Here is a 20909-nt window from a genome sequence, read left to right as displayed (position 1 = left end):
CTCACAATCCTGGACCACTGACTCCTAATCACTTACCTGTCTGCCTGCCTGGTCACTCCTAACTGCTCCCCCCGCCGGCCTAGTTGCTCCTCACTGCCCCCCTTGCTAGACTAATTGCCCCCAAGTGCCCCCCCACCAGCCTGGTTGCCCCACAACTGCCCCCCTCTGCTACCCTGGGTATCCCCAACAGCACCCCCGCAGGCCTGATCTCCCCACACAGCCTGTTTGTTCAGTTGTTTGGTCGTCCCTCACTAACCCCCCCTGCTGGCCTGGTTGTAGGCAGCCATCTTGTGAGGGTGTGAGGGTTAATTTGCATATTACCTCTTTATTATATAGGATTCTCAGATGACATGATATTGTACATAAGACACCCTAAAGACTCCACCAAAAAGCTACTAGATTTAATAAGTGAATTTGATATTGTAGCAGAATACAAAATTAACACACAGAAACCCATGTCATTTTTATATACCAATAATGAATTCTCAGAAAGAGAAACTAAAAAGACAATCCCATTTACTCTTGCAACAACAACAAAAACATTAAGATACTTAGGAATAAACTTAACCAAGGAGGAAAAAGTACAGGATGATGAAAAAAGAGGTAGAGAAAGATATAAACAAGTAGAAAAATACACCACGTTTATGTATTGGTAGAATTAACATCGTTAAAATGTCCATACTACCCAATGCAATCTATAGATTCAATGCGATTCCTATTCAATTACCAATGGCATATTTCACAGATCTAGAACAAATACTCCAAAAATTTATATGGAACCAAAAAAGACCCTAAATAGCTGCAGCAATTTGAAAAAGAAGACAAAGAGGTATCACAATAACAGATATCAAGTTATACTACAAAGCCATTATAATCAAAACAGCCTAGTACTGGCACAAGAACAGGCTTATAGATCAATGGAACAGAACAGATCAGATACCCCAGAAATCAACCCAAGCCATTATGTTCAATTAATATTTGACAAAGTAGTGGAGAGCATATATGGAGTCAAGACAGTCTCTTCAATGAATGGTGTTGGGAAAATTAGATACGTGCAAAAACAATGAAATCAGGCCACCATCTTACACCATACACAAGAATAAACTCAAAATGTACGAAAGACTTAAATATAAGATGTGGAACTATAAACATCCTAGAAGAAACTATAGGCAGCAAAATCTCAGGCATCTTTCATAGCAATATGTTTGTGGATACATCTCCAAGGGCAAAGGAAACTAAGGAGAAAATAAACAAATGGGACTACATCAAAATAAAAAGCTTCTTCACAGCAAAAGAAACCATCTACAACATGAAAAGGGAGCCCACTGTAAGGGAGAACATATTGGACAATGCTAAATCTGATAAAAGGTTATATCCAAGATATATAAAAATTCATACAACTTAACAAAAGCAAGACAAACAATCCAATTAAAAAATGGGCAAAAGGGATATACACATGGCCATGATACATATGAGAAACTGCTCAAAGTCACTGATCATCAGAGAGATGCAAATTAAAATGACAATGAGATATCACCTTACACCTGTCAGAATGGCTATCATCAACACATCAACAAATGACAAGTGCTGGTGAGGATGTAGAGAAAAAGGAACCCTAGTGTATTGCAGGTGGGAATGCAGACTGGTGAAGCCATTGTAGAAAACAGTTTGGAGTTTCCTCAAGAAATTAAATATGGAACTTCCATTTGACCCAGTGATCCCACTTCTGGGAATTTATCCTAAGAAAACTAAAACACCAATCAGAAAGAGTATATGCACCTCTATGTTCATAGTGGCACAATTTACAATAGCTAAGATCTGAAAACAACCAAGTGCCTATCAGTAGATAAGGATAAAAAACAACAACTGTAGTTCATTTATACCATGGAATACTATGCAGCAGTAAAAAAGAAGGCTATCTTACCCTTTGAGACAGCATGAAGGGGCCTAGAAGGTATTATGCTAAGCAAAATAAGCCAGTCAGAGAAAAGCAAGTATCACGTGGTCTCACTCATTTGTGGAATCTAGTAAACAAAATAAACTGTTGAAAAACATAAATCCAGAGACATAGAAGCATGGAACAGACTGTCAAATCTCAGAGAGAAGGCAGGAGTGAGTGGGTGGATGGGTGGGAAGAGATCAACCAAAGAACTTGTATGCACATATGCATAACCCATGGACACAGACAATAGAGTGGTGAAGGCCTGATTTGGGCTAGAAGGGGTAAACAGGGACATATGTAATTCTTTCAACAATAAAGATTTTAAAAAAACAACAAAAGAAAATAATCTTTAGCCCCTGAATATTTTCTTTAATGCTTTCCAGAAGTAAATAAGAACTTTTATTCCACTCAAAGTTTATATTTCCTTTGGGAGAGTAAAAAAGATGTTAGAAGATAAATTGGATTCATAACAATGACAAGGAAGCAAGACTTACCTAAATTAAATAAAATAAATAAATAAATAAATAAATAAATAAACAAACAAACAAACAAATAAATAAATAAAACTGTGCAGCCCTGTCTGAGTGGCTCAGTTGGTTGGTAAACAGTCTAGTACATCTAAGGGGATGGGTTCGATTCCTGGTCAAGGCACATACCTAGGCAGCAGGGCACGAATGGGAAGCAACTGATTGAAAATTATCTCACATTGATGTTTCTCTCTCTCTCTCTCTCTCTCTCTCTGTTTCTCTCTCTAAAAATTAATAAGGGCATGTCCTTGGTTGAGGATTTAAAAAAAAAAAGCAGACTCATTCAATTAATTTTTTCAACATAAATGTTAGTAACAGAAAATGCAGAACAAATAAAAGTAATATATTTGTTAGAGTCTCTGTATCATGGGCAGAGGTACAAAATTAGGAATGCAGAATAAAACTCACCTATGAATGTTTTTGCTGCTATGCATTAATCCTTTTTATTTTCAGTATTCCATTCTCACAATAATTTTCTTCTAGTTTCTTGAATGCTAATTATTTTTCAGGGGAGGAGAAGACTAGAGACTAGTTAAGATGAAAAAAATCAGAGAGAAATTAATATTTAAAGGAATGAGTCTTTTTTATTCTATTTCTGTGTTTTAGAGCATGATAGAAAGTAAACTTTAAGCATATTAAAATTGGTTCAAGGTAATAAAAATTGTCACATGGAAGACAGAGTATTCAAATATTTGTCACTGCTCTATTATCTAGCAAGGTATTCTTAACTTTTTTTGTGTCCTGTGCCTCCTGAGTCTGTGGTGTGAGCAGAATACCAGGTAGTGACAGAAGCTGGCTTGGGGATGCTGTGAGATACAGATGAATTAATGTTTTTTTTTCTCTGAATAGTTATACATTGTGCTAAGCTTATTCAAATGCATTGGCTCAGTCTATGGTCTAGAGACAGCTCTATAGAGGAGGAGTTATTGCTTTATTTTACATTTAAAAATAAAATCTCAGCCTTTTTAAATAATTGGCCTAAGTTACATTTTTAAAATTTAAATTCATTGTTGAAAGTATTACATGTGTCTCCTTTTTCCCCCCGTTGACCTCTCCCCAGCCACTCCCACCCCACCCCCGACCCCCAGCACATGCTCTCAACCCCCTACTCTCTGTGTCCATTGGTTATGCTTATATGCATGCATACGAGTCCTTTGGTTGATCTCTTACTCCCCCCTCCTACCCACCCCTGCTTTCCCTCTGAGGTTTGACAGTCTGTTCAATATTACTTTTTTTTTCGATGTTACCTTTAAGTTGTAGGTCTGGGACTTGAATCCAGAAATGCCAGAAAACAAAAACCATGCTCTTGCCTTTATAGTATCTTCTTCCAAGTAATCAATATGACAGTATAGAGGCATTATCTTTTTTTTATTTTTAAAATTCTATTTTAGTTAGTGCCATTTTATCTTATTGTTTAAATTTTCATTGAATTTATCGGGGTGACATCGGTTAATCAAATTATGTAGGTCTCAGGTGTACAATTCTATAATACATCATCTGTATACTGCATTTTGTGTTCACCACCCCAAGTCAAAATAAACTAACAAACAAAATAGGAACAGACTCATAGATAGAGAACAGACTGACAGCTGTCAGCGGGGAAGAGGGTTTGGGGACTGGGTGAAAAAGGCGAAGGGATTAAGCAAAGAAAAAAAAAAACAAACCCTTAGACACAGACAACAGTATGGTAATTCCTAGAGGGAAGGATGGGGTGGAGGGAGATACAAGAGGGTAAGGGGGTTTTTAATGGTAATGGAAGGAGACATTATCTCTTGAAGGAAAGCAGAAAAGGTTGGGGATTGATAGTTAAGTTGCAGTATAATACAGTCACTTATAAATATTATTTCTAAAATTATTTATTCATATTTGAATAAGTCAAAAAATATGTTCTTAAGATAACTATTTGTTATAGAATTACGAACCCTGAAAGAAGAAAAAGTGCATTGTGAATTGAAATGAGAAAATGCAGGTCTCATTAATTCTTCTCTTCTGGAATCTCATTAGCTTTCAGGTGGACCTTGATGACTGCCAACAAATAAACAACATTTCTCCCATTCTGGGTTCTTAAACTGCCCAAAGCCAGCAAATACAGATTCGTCTGAAATGCACTTGTTTTTCCTTCTGGAGGTGATTAAAAAATCAACTTTAGATACAAGAATTCTTTTTCTCTCTTTCCTTCAGGCTGCTAAAGGATGCACAGAATGAAGCTTATTTTAAAAGCTGGTATCAGAAGCTGTTGGCAGCTCTCCAATTCTGTGCAGGAAAAGCCTTGAGTGATGAGTTTTCCAAGGAGATGAAACTTATCGAAATTCTGGGAGGCATTGGGGAAAAAGTCAAGTCTGCCAGTGAACTTCAAAGACAGGTTTGTTGAGAAATCAATCTTCATGTAGTGAAGTATTTTTTTTAATCTTTAGTTCAATTAAGTTTTAATTTCATAGCTTGGAAAACAAATACCTTGACTATACTTAGACATAAGACACAAATCAACTGTTTTTTTTGTCTGATGGATTTATTGTTGTTGTTTTTTTAGTTGTTTTTTTGTTTGAGAGAGAGAGAGAGAGAGAGAGAGAGAGAGAGAAAGAGAGAGATTCTTGTTTGTGCACTTACTGGAGGTCAAATCTTGGTGTATCAGAATGATGTTCTAACCAACTGAGCTACATGGCCAAGACCTACAAATCAATTGCTTTAATCAAGTTGTTTTTTTGTACGTGTGATTTTTTTCTTCTTTCATTTTACTATGCTAAAGTTAATGGTAATGTCTATCACCAGAAAATGGCTTTTTAAACTTTTTTATTGATTGATTTTAGAGAGAGAGGAAAGGAGAAAGAGAGAAACATTGATTTGTTGTTCCACTTATTTATGCATTCATTGATTAATTCTTGTATGTGCTCTGACCAGGGATCAAACCCACAACCTTGGAGTATCAGGATGATGCTCTACCAGCGGTTCTCAACCTGTGGGTCACGACCATCGGAAAACACATATAGCATATCTTATATTTACATTACGATTCATAACAGTAGCAAAATTACAGTTATGAAGTAGCAATGAAACTAATTTTATGGTTGGGGGTCACCACAACATGAGGAACTGTATTAAAGAGTCACGGCATTAAGAAGGTTGAGAACCACTGCTACCCAGCCAGGTCTAGGATGTGGCTTTTTTATCTAAGTGGCCATGTAGCATACAGAGTACCTGATAAGAAGAGGCCAATTTAAAGGCAGTTTGTCTTTCTCTTCTGACTGGCTTATTTCATTTAGCATAATCTCCAGGTCATATAGCACATGATCTCACTTATATGTGGAATTTAATGAACACAATACACTGATGAATAAAATAGAACCAGAGGCATGGAAACATGGAATGGACTGACAAATCTCAGAGGGAAGTGGGTGGGGGTAGGAAGAGATTACCAAGGAATTTATATGCATACTAGAGGCCTGGTGCATGAAAGTTGTGCATGGGTAGGGTGCTAGGCCTGGCCCACAATCAGGGCCCATCAGGTTCCCCATCTCCCGGCTTCCCTGCCTCCTTCTTCTCTCACTCCCTCAGGGCCCCGCTGCGGCCACTGGTCAACCACCATGTTCTGTGCTGCCCCCTGGTGGTCAGCACATGTCATAGCGAGCAATCAAACTCCTGGTCTCCCGATCGAACTCCCGAGGGGACAATTTGCGTATTACCCTTTTATTATATAGGATTATTATATAGGATATGCATTGCCCATGAACACAGACAATAGGGTGGTGAAGGCCTGGGGCGGGGTGGAAACCAGGTGGTGGGAGTCAAGGGAAACAAAGGGAGGACATCTGTAATACTCTCAACAATAAAAATTTAAATAAATAAATAAATAAATAAATAAAGGCAGCTTAACTAAAAAGAGACCAAATGAAGCAACTTCCTTAAAATGGCAACACAACTTGGACTTGTGGGAAATTACATGAGGGGACTTTTTAGGGTACCTTTGTCTAAGGCAGCGGTTCTCAACCTGTGGGTTGGAACCCCTTTGGCGGTTGAACGACCCTTTCACAGGGGTCGCCTAAGACCATCCTGCATTTCAGATATTTACATTATGATTCATAACCGTAGCAACATTACAATGATGAAGTAACAATGAAAATAATTTTATGGTTGGGTCACAACATGAAAAACTGTATTTAAAGGGCCAGAAGGTTGAGAACCACTGGTAAGGTATTAAATCTAGATCTAGATCTTTCTAAAATTGCACCAATCAAGGTCGCATTTTTAAAGACTTTTACCAAAACAAATACAATTATTTAAATGATAAATCAATAGTGGTGTGGAATGTAATACTTTACAGTAAGATCCATGGTAGTCAAAATATTGTGCCTGTTTTAAAACTGATTATAATAATGGACTTGGCTATTCTTTTTCTTAATCTAATGGAGAAACACTTGCTCTTTTTAATTATCTGCATCACTAGTTCCCTTCAGTGACATAGACCATTAAGTAGGTTCTCCTAAGTTCAACATTCTAGATTCAGGGAGATAGTAATTGTAATGAGAACATCATTCAATAAAATTTAAGTAATGAAATTCATTGTAATAAAACATCATTCAATAAAAATTAAGTACTTACTACAGAATAGGAGTTAAGGATAGAAAGATGAAATAAACACAAATGTTGTCCTCAAGGAAGATCATAATTTCTCTCTACCCCAGGTTTAAAATCAACAAGAATTTTCAACAAAATGATATGAAAATAATACTAGGTACAATGTCCCAGAATTTTTTCCCAGCCTGAGGTTTATTTGTGTTGTTTTGTGTGTGTGTGTGTGTGTGTGTGTGTGTGTGTGTTGTTTGTTTGTTTGTTTTTTGCTGGAATTCACTAATTTGGTAGAAATAACAGAAACTATGCAACTTTACCTACCTAGGAGATAATCCTATATAATAAAAGGATAATATGCAAATTGGCCCTAACGGCAGAACAACTGGGAATCACTGGTCACTATGACACACACTGACCACCAGAGGGCAGACACTCAATGCAGGAGCTGTCCCCTGGTGGTCAATGCACTCCCACAGGGGGAGCTCTGCTCAGCCACAAGCCATGCTGATTGCTGCCAGTACAGCGGTGGTGGTGGGAGCCTCTCCTGCCTCCTCAGCAGCGCTAAGGATGTCCAACTGCAGCTTAGGCCTACTCCCCGCTGGCAAGTGGACATCCCCCGAGGGCTCCCGGGCTGCCAGAAGGATGTCTGACTGCCAGCTTAGGCCCAATCCCCCCAGGGACCGGGCCTAAGCCAGCAGGTGGACATCCCCCAAGGGATCTTAGACTGCAAGAGGGCACAGGCTGGGCTGAGGGATGGCCCCACGAGTGCACAAATTTTTGTGCACCGGGCCTCTAGTAGAAAATAAAAAGCATGCACATGGAATTTATTTTTAAATGGGAGACCTATAAATTTTGCTTACACAGAAGAGCCTTAAGGCACATAATATGATGGGCAATGAAAAGAAATGATTCATCCATATTACAGCAGATTCATTAATTATTTTCTAGAGACAGACAAAAAGTGGAAAGAAGTAAAATAAATTGTTATTAAATTTTATAAAATTTCTATGTAGGTTTGGTCATTATTATATTTTTAAATCCCTCACAAATTTAAGATGCACACTATAGTTGAATGATTCCAGTGTCTTTTTTTTGACCATTTGCATCATGTTCTAGAGTGATATTGGCATTATTCTCTCAAATAAATGTATTTATTTCCTCTTGTCTGGTTGATTTTGTGATAACACCTTTTCCCACAAAAATAGGAAAAGAAAAAGAAAGGTGGGAGAAACATTTATAATTTTTCACAATTTAAGTTAATATTTGTTAGTATTTTATTTATTTATTTATCTTCACCCGAGGAAATTTTTTCATTGATTTTTAGAGAGTGTGGAAGGGAGAGGGAGAGACAGAGAGAAACATCATGTGAGAGAAACACATTGATTGGTTGCCTCTTGCACGCACCCTGACCAGAGCCAGGGAACCTGCAACCAAGGTATGTGGCCTTGACTGTAATAAACCTGGGACCCTTCAGCTAGGGCTGTTTGTTAGTTTTTTAAAAGCACTCATTAAACCTAACTATATGAAATGATGATACTTTAATTAAATGAAGAGAGCAGAGATTTCCTTCCATGATATTCTTTCGGCAAATCTAGGCATAGATAAGACAACGATGACAGACAGAAAGAGTGCTGTGGTGGAATTTTGCCTCATTTCTCCACCTTGCTCTTCTGGATTCTGGGAGTAGTAGATTCTATTATTTGCCAATGAGCCAGGAGAAAGAGCCAAGAAACTCTTGAAAGTTAATTCAGAGTAATTAATATGATATCCTCATTTTTAGAATTGTGCTTAAAAAGTTTTCAAAAGTAGCCTAAAAGGTACTTTCTTAATTTTGAATTATTATTATTGTTTTGTTTTAAATAATTGTTGTTTCCCCCCTCTTTTGATCAAGGGATACCCAGTTCTAAAAGTGTGGTTTGTGGTGTCGGATCTTCCACAGGTACTACGGAAGAGCACTATGCAAGGGGGTAAATCAAGTACCAGAAATATACTCATTGCCATTTAGTAAAGTAGACATATTGCTGTTTCTGATAATTATCAATTGTCGGCAACTATAATTTTATGTCATTATTGCTGGTAATATATGTGAACTTATTCTTAAGATGTACTCTTATTATTAAGTGTAAATCTTGAGAGATGCAAACTAAGATTTTAGAAAATTGTCAGAAAGGAACTATATGAATAATTACTTAAAGCTGGGACTGGAAATTAGTGGGCCACAGGTCAAGGCCAATCCATTGTGTTTTGTTTGAACAGAATAGTACTTCGTTTTGTTTTTGCTTTTAATTGAATGTACAGTCCTTTAAAGGGCACATGCACTCATTAATTCCCCACTCCCTATTGTCTTTAACCTGCTGCTTTCTCAAATGTGGCTACATCACCTACCTGACCCTAAAGCATCCAAGTGTGCAACCTCTGAATTAAACAGTTTATTTAATCAATACAAGAAAATTCTAACTTGAAGAAAAAGTCACGTTCTTTACAGTTTCTAAACTGCTTTTCCTTATGATTTTTCACAGGATGTACTGAAGAAAGAGATTGGCAGACTAGAAGAATTCTTTCAGTCTATACATACCTGTCACCTTCCTCTGAACCCTGCTGTCTGTATGAAGGGGATTGATCACAAGGTAAGTTGAGTATTTTTGTTCTGTATTGTCTAGTTCACTGTATGTTTTTGAAATGGAAAATATAATTTATAAAATCTCATTGCATGCCGAAACCGGTTTGGTTCAGTGGATAGAGCGTCGGCCTGCGGACTGAAGGGTCCCGGGTTCAATTCCAGTCAGGGGCATGTGCCTGGGTTGCGGGCATATTCCCAGTGGGGAATGTGCAGGAGGCAGCTGATCGATGTTTCTCTCTCATCGATGTTTCTAGCTCTCTATCTCTCTCCCTTCCTCTCTGTAAAAAATCAGTAAAATAATAAAAAAAAAATCTCATTGCAGTTATTTTTCCTCAGTGTGTAAATAAAGATATTTCTCATGGAATTGATTTCTCAATGTATTCAAAATTGTTCATTTGGTGACTCCACACAGGCCGAGTTTAATTTCATGCTTATTTAGATTACGTGCATACCCATGTCTAGTACACTAATATATCATTAGCTACAACATCTCCATTTTAATTCAATTTAAAATTCATTGGTGCGCATGAGTCAGTGTGCCATATAATGTATTTTGTGATTTTACCAATGCCTGGAAAGTCCTTCTTGGTGTTTTCACACTCACAAACCCCTGCTCTTCCCAAACCTCTGCCAGCCACCCTTCTCTCCTTGGAGTCATCCTTTCTCCTCTGTTCTCCAAGAGCTTTATTATTCTCCTTCTCAAAGCCCAAGAGTAGAAGACACTAATAGAGAGGAGGATAGATAAGTGAGATTTAGAAGTGAAGTAGTCAAACCATCATGCATGAACAATCAATGTTACTTAAGTTATAAGATCAAGAAAACATACCCAATAAGTAGGGGGGAAATTAGATCATTATTAGCATAAATATAATAAAGTTTGCTGAAAGCTTGATATTCTCACCTTTATAACTTTGCTGTTACAAAGACACCCTGAAAACTTTCCTAATATGCTTCATACACATATTTTTAAAAATAAAATTACACATCAATTCCATAAATTGAGATATGTATAATTGAACTAAAATCTAAATCATCGCCAATTTTTTAAAAAATTGTGTAACTTTTTATTTTTATTTATTTTTGTTTTTCCATTTATTTTTATTGTTGACACTATTACATATGTCTCCATTTCCCCCCTCCTTTTCCTTCCCTCTCAATTGTGTAACTTTTTAAGCATTAGCAGTGAATCTGATTAATTCTGAGAAAATGGAAACTCAGCATTTCAAAGACATCATATGTTATATTCAAAAGAACAATATGGATCACTGATTTCAGATGTTGGTGTTTTGTTTATGCTTTCTTTGTTTGTTGTTATTAAGGAGTAGACAATTTTTCATTTAAAATTACATATGAGTTTGGGCTTATGCATTTGGGAATGTGGGGTGCTAGTTCTAATAGGTGCCTGCTGTGAGTATCCAGGTCAGCTGGCCCGACCTGGGGTCACCAGCCCCGGAGTCACCACATCTAGTGCTGTGATTAGTACCACACTCCCCTGCAGCAACCTGCAACCATCACTACTTTCCCTGAGACTGGGAAGTGGCCCAAGTAGAACCATTCCTTTGTCTCATTTGTTCTGACCAGCTGTGACTTGTATAAGGCTGCTGCACCTGTGCATTCAGCAGTGAACAGGACAAATGTGCCAGGTGATGCTGTCACCCACAGAGCATTTTAGTCTGCCCTTTGATCTTGCTGAACAATAAGAGGGTCTGAAGGGACATGCATCACATCCAGAGGTGCAATAAATGTGGCAAATAATCAGAGCCCACATCTGGTTGGCTATCAGAGGATCCATACTGGAAGGAGTCTCTATGAGTATGGTAAAACCTTCAAACAGACCTGTCAGACAGTGGTTCATCTGAGAATCCACTGATAGAGCAAGCTGTATGAATACAGAGCGTGCCATCCCTGTTCCCATCTCATTAAATATCAGAGACTCCATGCTTACGAGAAGCCTCATAAACATGATGAATGTGTAAAAGCCTTCACTTCGAGCCCCCTACCATTGACTATCAGGAACCCATAATGGAGAACAACCTTCTGAATGTAATGAGTGCAGGAGGCCTCTATTCAAAGTAAAAGCCTTTTCCAACATCAGGCACTTCTCAAGTGAGAAACTTTGCAGTTGAAATGAGTGGTGGGGAAAGTTTCTATTCCAATGGAAACCTTATCAACCATTACAGAATCCACACTTGGAAGAAGCTTATGAGTTTAATGAACATAGTAAGGCCTTCAGTGAGAATAAATATCTTATTTGGCATCAGAGCCTCCACACTGGGGAACAAGCACATAAATGTAGGCAGTGTAGGAAAGCCTTCAATCAGAACTCTCAACTTGTTGACTATGAGCAAATTCATAGCAGAGAGAAAAAAAAACAAATGCAGTCTGGCAAGGCATCCAGTCTGAGTAGATGTCTCATTTTATGCCACAGACCTCAAACAAGCACAAAGCCTTGCCTTCAGCCTCCCTTTGCCCATTGTCTCTCTTCCATGGACTTGGGATGCCCAAGAATTGAATGAGTGGTATTAGAAATCCATTGATCTAGACTCATTTCTGGCCTAGCATAGGCTTTCCTAATTCAATACCATGACAGAAGATCATATGTTTCCTGATTGACTTATTTTTGCAGCAAGAATTCGTTACCTACCAAACAGCAACCCACCTCCATCACTGTAAAATCAAACTGATTTAGCAAGCAAGCGTTTCTGTTTGCTCTAGGATTAGGTGAGATTTATGTTCATAGGTTAAGAAATAGATCCTTTCCTCTCTGCTCCTACCAGTCTCAGAGTTCTCAGAAATAATGATATTCAAAACAGACCCTTCAGCATGTATTTTCTAAATTTTTTTAAAATATATTTTTATTGATTTCAGAGAAAAGGGGACATGGAGAGAGATAGAAACATCAATGATGAGAGAGAATCATTGATTGGATGCCTCCTGCACACCCCCCACTGGGGATCAAGCCTGCAAAACCAGGCATGTGCCCTGATGGGGAATTGAACTGTGACCTCCTGGTTCATGGGTTGATGCCCAATCACTGAGCTATGCTGGCTGGTCCCTTCAGCATGTATTGATGTCATATTTTAACTGAGTTGAAAATTGAACATATCAAGTTATTTTCCTTTCTTTAGTATTGATTGTACTCTTCACTGTGAACATGAACTCTCTAATAGCCTAAACACATACCGCCTTTTAACACTCAATTGTGAGAATATACAAGGAGAATAAGCAATAAGGAAAGCACAATGGAAAGTAGTCAATATAATAAAGTTGAATATAGAAATGCAAAATGCAATTGAAGGAAATGCAAAAAGAAAATATATGTTGTACTCTTATTTGTAATTGTAAGAAAATATCTATCTATATATATAAAAGCCTAAGTGACAGAACAACTGGTCAACTGGTTGCTATGACGCACACTGACCACCAGGCGGCAGACGCTCAATGCAGGAGCTGCCCCCTGGTGGTCAGTGCGCTCCCACAGCCAACTTCCCACGGCAGCCAATCCTGGCCCCAATGGCCCTGATGGCCCCTCCCCCAAGCAAACCTCCCAGGGCTTGATCTGCCCTGATCACCGTCCAGGCTGAGGGACCCCACCCATGCACAAATTCATGCACCAGGCCTCTAGTTCATTAATAAAAAGGGAAAAAAGATGCATTAATTTTTTTAACTACATAATTAGTGTCAGGCTCAGTAAAAGGTATTTTATATTCATTAGCTCATATATCTATTGTAAACATGATGAGGTAGGCATTGTTATCACCATTTTATAGTGGGATACAAACATTTTAGTAACTTGCCCAAAGTCTTACAGCTAATAAACCATAGAGTCCAAATTTGAACTCTATAGCTCTATATTCATTTTCTTAATATGCTGCAGAGTAGATATAGTTAAAATGAAATAAATTTTTTAAAATAGCAATTATATATTTTTTTGATATTAACCAACTAGCATAAACACAATACCTACATACTATACTACTTCGTTTATTTAAATCCCCAACATAACACCACTGTTCAGATAGAAAAAAAAATGTAGTTGAAGATTTATGACCTGCCAAAAAGCTGGCTTTTCATTTTCCAAGTAAGGCTTTGGTTGGTAAAACTAAAGTTGCTTGTGTTTTTTAAAAAATAAATAAGTTTCTTTGTTCCAAAGTGTAAAAATTATTCATATGTGTTCTATTTGTTCAAATAAATTCTGCAAGGTGCCATGATTTCCAGGAATGTGTTCTTTTTGCTTTATTTTGGTAACGGTTTTTCTCTTCTGCTCTTGCAGGCATGTTCATATTTCACATCTAATGCTTTACCATTGAAGATTACTTTCATCAATGCTAATCCAATGGGCAAAAATATCAGCATCATTTTTAAGGTATAGTAACTCCTAAAGCATCAAATTGATTACATTGGTAGAAATATTGATTTATTGCTCACAAGAAAATCACTGGTGCTATTTGCTGCTGGCAACAACACAAAAGATTCCAGTTATTTTTGATTTTGCATTTTTTACAGAATTATAGTACATGCCAAACTATGATTGGCACTAAGTCAAACATTACTGGCTTAAAGTCAGTGAACCTTCAGTGCAAAATTTAAGAAAATATGTTTCAATAAGCAAAATTATACAATCACTTTTGAGTAGCACAGAAACTGGAATGTGTGGTGAGCCCCGAGAACGAGAGCTTTCTTTTGGCCTAAATACTAAATTAGATTCAAAATTACCTATAACTCAAATAATATAAATTAATTTAACATAAAATTATTATCTGCAAGCATTTGCTTATTTTAGTAATTTGGGCTGGGTTTTTTTTTTTCTTTTGAAATAAAACAAAATATATGGGCCACAGCAGTCTTTCTCATGAATCCCATAGGAAAACAGAGCCAATGGTTATAAACAAGTAGGGAAAAGGGACTAAAGAAGAAACTAAAGAATTCGCCAATCATCCAGCTAGTTTAATCAATTATTCAACCAAACCAGACAACAAGGTCTTCGAGTGATATTTTTGGTGGCTTCTGACTATTTTTGAGGATAATAAGACATCCAGTTTTTTCCTTTGAACTCTGTAACCTCAAGCAATAATGGTTCAATGACACTGCATATTTGCTGAAGAAAAAAAACAACCTGCAATCTCATCTTGGCATAACTTTCTGCATGTAATTTAGAAAGCATTTTCAAAATAAAAATTCTTAATAGTTTAAAGGCATAGAACTATTGTTTCCCTTTGGACATATTTCATTTCTTTCACCAATGCTAGAAAATCTCCCATTTATCATATCTAATTGTTATCAGAGACCATTTACTCTGAAAAGTTGTCAACTGCCCTCATAAGAGAAGCCAATGACTCAGAGTCTGATGAATCATATGTGTATGTTTATCCTCATAGTTGAGAAGCTCTTGGTATTCTGTTTATCAGTGCATACGTTTATGACATACCAAATAATGTTTCAATTAACTCTCTCCTGGCTGAGTCTGAAATTTTGATAAACATTTATTCAGCCTTTCTTCACTACACGTTGAGTCTAAGACATTGCACATGGATAATAAATTGAAAGATTATCAGAGAACAACATTCCAAGTAGCTTCTACTAGTAATTTGATGGCTGAAGCTTCTGTAATCACTTAAAGGAACGTTATCATTCTCTTTGATCTTCCATCAGAAACACAAGGTACTGGGAGAGCTAATGAAATAATTGAAATCACTCTAAATTAGCTAAAAATGTATTCAAAGAAAGAAATGACATGTATTATATCTGAAAGCTTTTAATGGCAGTCATAGAGAAACCCAGAGTCTATAATTTTGTTTTGAACAGGCTGGAGATGATCTTCGCCAGGATATGCTTGTTCTGCAGATTGTCCAAATGATGGACAATATTTGGCTGCAGGAGGGCTTGGATATGCAAATGATCATTTATAGATGTCTATCCACAGGAAAAGGCCAAGGTCAGTATAGACTAGATAATGAGAAGACTTACATCATTTCTGTCATGCACTTACTGGTAAAATGCCACCAAACTTTCCACAGCACTCATTTTAGGCTATAAATTTTAAAATCCAAAGAACTATACATTCTCGTTCTTCTTTTTAAACAAGAATTATTAAAAATAATTATAAGCCAAAATAATTTACATAAAGCATAATGACCTTTTAGATATTAATGAGAACCTTGACAACCCAAATGTTAACAGTGATCTTCTTTTGTGTGTCTTTAAGATTAGTTCATTAATAGCTAATTCCTATCTTTTCTCTTTTTCCAAGATAATAGAAAAGCCTATTAATTCAAAAAAATAAAATTGTCACCTATTGATGCAAAATTTGAAAAGTTGCAAATGCTTAAAGGAGTTCTAAAAATTCTAAATACGTTGTAAACCTGCACTTAATTTCTAAAAGACTTTCAAGTAAAATTTAAATATCAACAGTCAAAGATGACCATACATGCAAACTTTTAACATACTTCAGCATTTCTTTTCCTTTATAAAAACCTAAGCCATTTTTGTGGAAATAGAGCTACATTTATACATATTACCAATGAAAATAATGTTAGCAGTCCGCTCAAATTATTACCAAAACATAAGAGATAAAAGTTGTATTTAATTACAATCATGCTGAAATATATATATATATATATATATATATATATATATATATATATATGATATCTTTTTGACAAGTGGTCATTGCCATTTAGAATTTCATTAAAATAATTGGTATGAGTTATAGCAGATACCTCTGCATGAACAAAAGTATAAAAATATCATAGAATTAGAAAAGGGACCTAGAACCATGTAGTCATTTTTTTTTATTCAAGCAGAGATATAATTTAAACCCATCATCACAAAAGAAGACCTTTCACTGCCTGCCTCTCCAGTTCCTGACATCCCACCACTAGTCTCAGTACCCCAAATAATTGTTATTTGAGATTTTAGAAGCCAGGCATGGAAGTACCTTCTAGTTAGCTTAACTTGAAACTTGAATTACAGTATGACTCTATTGTCATACTGCCCAATAGGGCTATTGTTTCCATGCTAACTGTCCCACCCCTGGACCCTTTCTCAAGCTCTAGTTCCTAAAAGAGTCTTTTTATCATTGCTACTCTGATATCCTTTTATTCTTTGAGTTTTACTCTCCCTTTTCGCATGTGACCTAATTCTTTCATAGCCTAATGTGTTGAAAGTGTAAGAATAAAACTAGATGAGCCAAGCTGAGCTTTATGATGTCACATGGATCACCTTTTCTTCAGAAATTGAATACATCACTGACTTCCATGGAATTCTTCAGTTCGATCTACTCATTTCTCAGTTTATAATCATAGAATGTAATAGAGGCTAAATCTTTTGAGGTTAATGAAATGATTCGGGAAAAAATAACTGTAGACTTGCTCAAAGTTGCAGATGTCATAAATCAAACAAGTCATTCTTCCCCCATCTAACAGCAATCTTCTATAGTTGTAAAATTTCAAACAGCATTATGCTAGCAAATTATTTCTTCAAGAAAAATAGAGATCATTAAAACAAATGTCATTTTTTTAGATTGTATTTTTAATCATGTTCCAAGGCTTAATAAATATTTACTGTTCTCAAGGAATGTCACAGAGTAAGGTAGAGAATACTAAAATGATATAAACAGAATTGTAGCACTTAAGGAGAATATACTCCAGGCTAGAAGCTTACAAGATTTTATCAACATTATTGTTGATTGTATTCTCATGACTAATCCTATCTAATGAAAGAGAAACATGGTAATTGGTGTAAGACCGCTACCCTTCCCATTGGCTAATCAGGGTGATATGCAAATTAACTGCCAGCCAAGATGGCGGCCGGCAGCCAGGCAGCTTGAAACTAACATGAGGCTTGCTTGCTTCAGTGACAGAGGACTCCAACGTTCCCCGCCTGCCTTGCCGGCCTCTGAGCTTGCAGTTTAAGAAACATTGTAACAAATATAGAAGCTAAACAAAACCCCAGAAACCTGCTTTCAGTGAGCCCGGGATCTCAGAGCTGGAGTTGATACAGAGTTTCGATTATAGAACCCAAACAAACCAGATACCTGCTTTCAGCAGCAGAGGCCTCAGAACTGGAGCCAGAGCTAAAGCTGGCCCAGAATAAAAGAAAAAAAGGAGCAGTTGGGAGCTTCAGTCAGCCTGAAAACAGCCCTCAGCCCCTCACCCAGACTGGTCAGGCACTCCAGTGGGGACCCCCACCCTGAACGGTGTGTGACCAGCTGCAAACAGCCATCATCCCCTCACCTAGGCTGGCCAGGCACCCCAGTGGTGACCCCCACCCTGATCCAGGACACACTTCAGGGAAAACCAGCCGGCCCCACCCATGCACCAGGCCTCTATCGTATATAGTAAAAGGGTAATATGCCTCCCAGCACCGGGATCAGTGGAGCCGAGAGGCCTCCCAGCACCGGGATCAGCATGACAGGGGGCAGTGCCCAAACCCCCTGATCACCCTGCGGCTCTGTGTGTGACAGGGTGCGGTGCCCCAACACCCCCCCCCCACAGGCCCTGCTCATTGTGTGATGGGGTAGAGCCATAACCTCCCCATTGGCCCTGCCCTGAGTGTGAGAGTGGCGGCGCCCCAACCCCCTGTTCGGCCCTGCTCTGTGGGTGATAGATGGCGGCGCCCCAACTCTCCTATCAGCCCTACTCTGTGAGTGACAGCGGGGAGCTCCCCAACCCCCTGATTGACCCTGCTCTGTGCGTGACAGGGTATGGAGCCCCAACCCCCTGATGGGCCCTGCTCTGTGCATAACAGGCGGTGGCGCCGCAACCTCCCCATCGACCCTGCCTTGAGTGTGACAGGGGGCGGTGCCCCAACCCCCGAATCGGCCCTACCCTGAGCGTGACTGAGGGTGGCATCGCAACCTCCCAATCTGCCCTGCTCTGTGCATGACAGGGGAAGGCGCCCCAACTCCCCAATCGGCCCTGCTCTGAGCCCGACCAGGAGCTGCATCTAGGGATTGGGCCTGCCCTCTGCCACCCGGGAGCAGGCCTAAGCCAGCAGGTCATTATCTCCCGAGGGGTCCCAGACTGCGAGAGGGCACAGTCCAGCCTGAGGGACCCCTCCTCCCCCCCGAGTGCACAAATTTTTGTGCACCGGGCCTCTAGTACTATATAATAAAAGCTTAATATGCTAAGTGTCTGGTCGACTGGTTGGCCGTTCAACCAATCAAAGTGTAATATGCTAATGATATGCTAAGGCCATTCAACTGCTCACTATGACATACACTGACCACCAGGGGGCAGACGCACTGACTGGTAGGCGAGCTTGCTGCTGGGGTTCGGCTGATCGGGACTGAGCGAGATGAGTGAGACATGCCCTGGAGCCCTCCAGCATTCCCTCTCTGGCTGGCCACCCTCCTGCGTCCCTCCCAGGCCCCAATTGTGCACCAGTGGGGTCCCTCGACCTGGCCTACACCTTCTTGCAATCCGGGACCCCCTCAGAGGATGTTGGATAGCCAGTTTCAGCCCAATCCCACAGGCCAGGGCAAGAGACCCCACTGGTCCACGAATTTGTGCACCGAGCCTCTAGTTTGTATATAATCTCCTAATAGCTTTGGAAGAGACTATCAAGGCAAATAAAAATTCTTTATAGATTTATGTTAATTCTGGCTCTACAAATTTCATTGGCATAAAAATTCCTTAGGGGAATTGGAGTAGCAAATATAACAAAGCCCCAACCAGGGTTTTAAGTCAGGCTCACCACTTGGGGTGAGGGCCGGGGTACTCAAGTTTTGGTGATTGAAAAGCTGCTCTAATGTTTCTTACTCACCCCTTTTTGAGAGCCACTGCCTTTTATGATATCACCTTGAAAAGTTTTGTTCTTAAGAACCTTGCTACTTAAAGTATGACCCATGGACCAGCAGCATTGACATCACCTGGGGCCTTGTTAGAAATGCAGAATCTCAGGCTCCACCCCTTTCTACTGAATCAGAACTTACATTTTTGCAAGATCCCCGAGTGTTATATATATGTGCATTAAAATTTGAGCAACGCTGCATTAAAGGGCTGTAAGAATAAAACCATGCATATTACTCAATTCGCACAGAATTATGTTAGAAGTATTTAAAAGGTATATGATATGTACTAACTTAAAATGTGTAAAATGTAATTTATGGTTTTAATTAATAGGCAGAATTTAGCCATCATGATTGTTATAAATTGGGTACAAGGTTTTCTGAATAGTTAGCAAAGCAAGGCTTATGATAAATGACTTGGGATTTGGCAAAGATTAACTCCCTGAAGACAAATGTGGCCTGAAAAGTAACTGATATTGCTATAGCCCATATCCTAAGGGTGCAATGATCTAAGACCTAATTTCGGGCATGATCAGATGTGAGGCTGCAACAAAACACTTGGGAACCAGGTAGAGGTAACTTTCCTTTAGGAAGTGTTACATGGAGGAATTGGGAAAATTAGGAGGGAAATTTTCAGGATGAGAAAGAGAAATCGCCTCTTTCCAGAGTAATTTTGTCACCACTAAATGTAATGCTTTATATTTGCTTTCTCACTTACTGTAAATACACATGAGAAGACCTATACATGAGCCGATTATTGTTGAAGGAGGAAATAGAGGTGTTATATTAAGAATGTGCCCCGGATCCAGGATTTATCTCTGGGATGTTGTTTCTCTTTATTTTTATTTATTTATTTATTTTGGCATATAGGTTTCATAGGTTATATTTGCAACATTCAATTCCCACTCCCCATGTTTAAGTTTCTTTCTAATCCTGCAATGTAGATGCCTAATGGTCACAGCTGGGCTATTGGATATTAAGAGAGATTAAGCTGCAAGCAGCAGCCACGGGCCAAAACCAGCCCAGGGAAGTGTTTCATTTACCAGCACTGTGATCTACTTGTTTGTTGTTGTTGAATTGAATTTTTTAAGGTAGACCATGAAACAGTCAATTTTAAAAACTCCACCATCTCTCTTTTCATATAATTACATTTGTGTCCCTGGTCCCTTTGGGAATTTGGGTTTGCAACTCTTGCAATTGTCAAGATGGTATAAATCATTCTGTACTTTAATTTCTTTCCATGACTTTATTTACAGAACTGTACATTGCAGGTTGTTTTGGGGACATTAGTCCCAGGAAAGTCTTAAATACAGGGTTTAAACTGCTATTCTGAACAGAATAAAAATCAGTGGGTTTGAAAATATATGCATTTCAATAACCTTATGAAAACAATGAAAAAGAAGCCTTGATAGATATATATGGTCAATGGAGCAAAGGTCTATTGAAGTTAAATCCGTATATGCT

At 38.4% G+C, this 20909-nt stretch overlaps 1 protein-coding gene across 1 annotated transcript in view; it reads left to right on the top strand.

Moving 5' to 3' along the window:
- The window catches only part of PIK3C2G (phosphatidylinositol-4-phosphate 3-kinase catalytic subunit type 2 gamma), a 289697-nt gene that overhangs the window by 181786 nt on the left and 87002 nt on the right, over window positions 1-20909 (top strand). Inside the window, exons 19-22 of the mRNA XM_036301543.1 lie at window positions 4651-4831; window positions 9555-9662; window positions 13929-14021; window positions 15461-15590. Coding sequence (XP_036157436.1) covers window positions 4651-4831; window positions 9555-9662; window positions 13929-14021; window positions 15461-15590 — 512 coding nt within the window. The remainder of the gene's footprint in view (window positions 1-4650; window positions 4832-9554; window positions 9663-13928; window positions 14022-15460; window positions 15591-20909) is intronic.

This window comes from Myotis myotis, unplaced genomic scaffold (genome assembly GCF_014108235.1).
Source record: "Myotis myotis isolate mMyoMyo1 unplaced genomic scaffold, mMyoMyo1.p scaffold_m19_p_3, whole genome shotgun sequence".
Taxonomy (NCBI): domain Eukaryota; kingdom Metazoa; phylum Chordata; class Mammalia; order Chiroptera; family Vespertilionidae; genus Myotis; species Myotis myotis.
The sequence above is the reverse complement of the archived record's forward strand: the minus strand, read 5'-3'. Positions and strand labels throughout refer to the sequence as shown.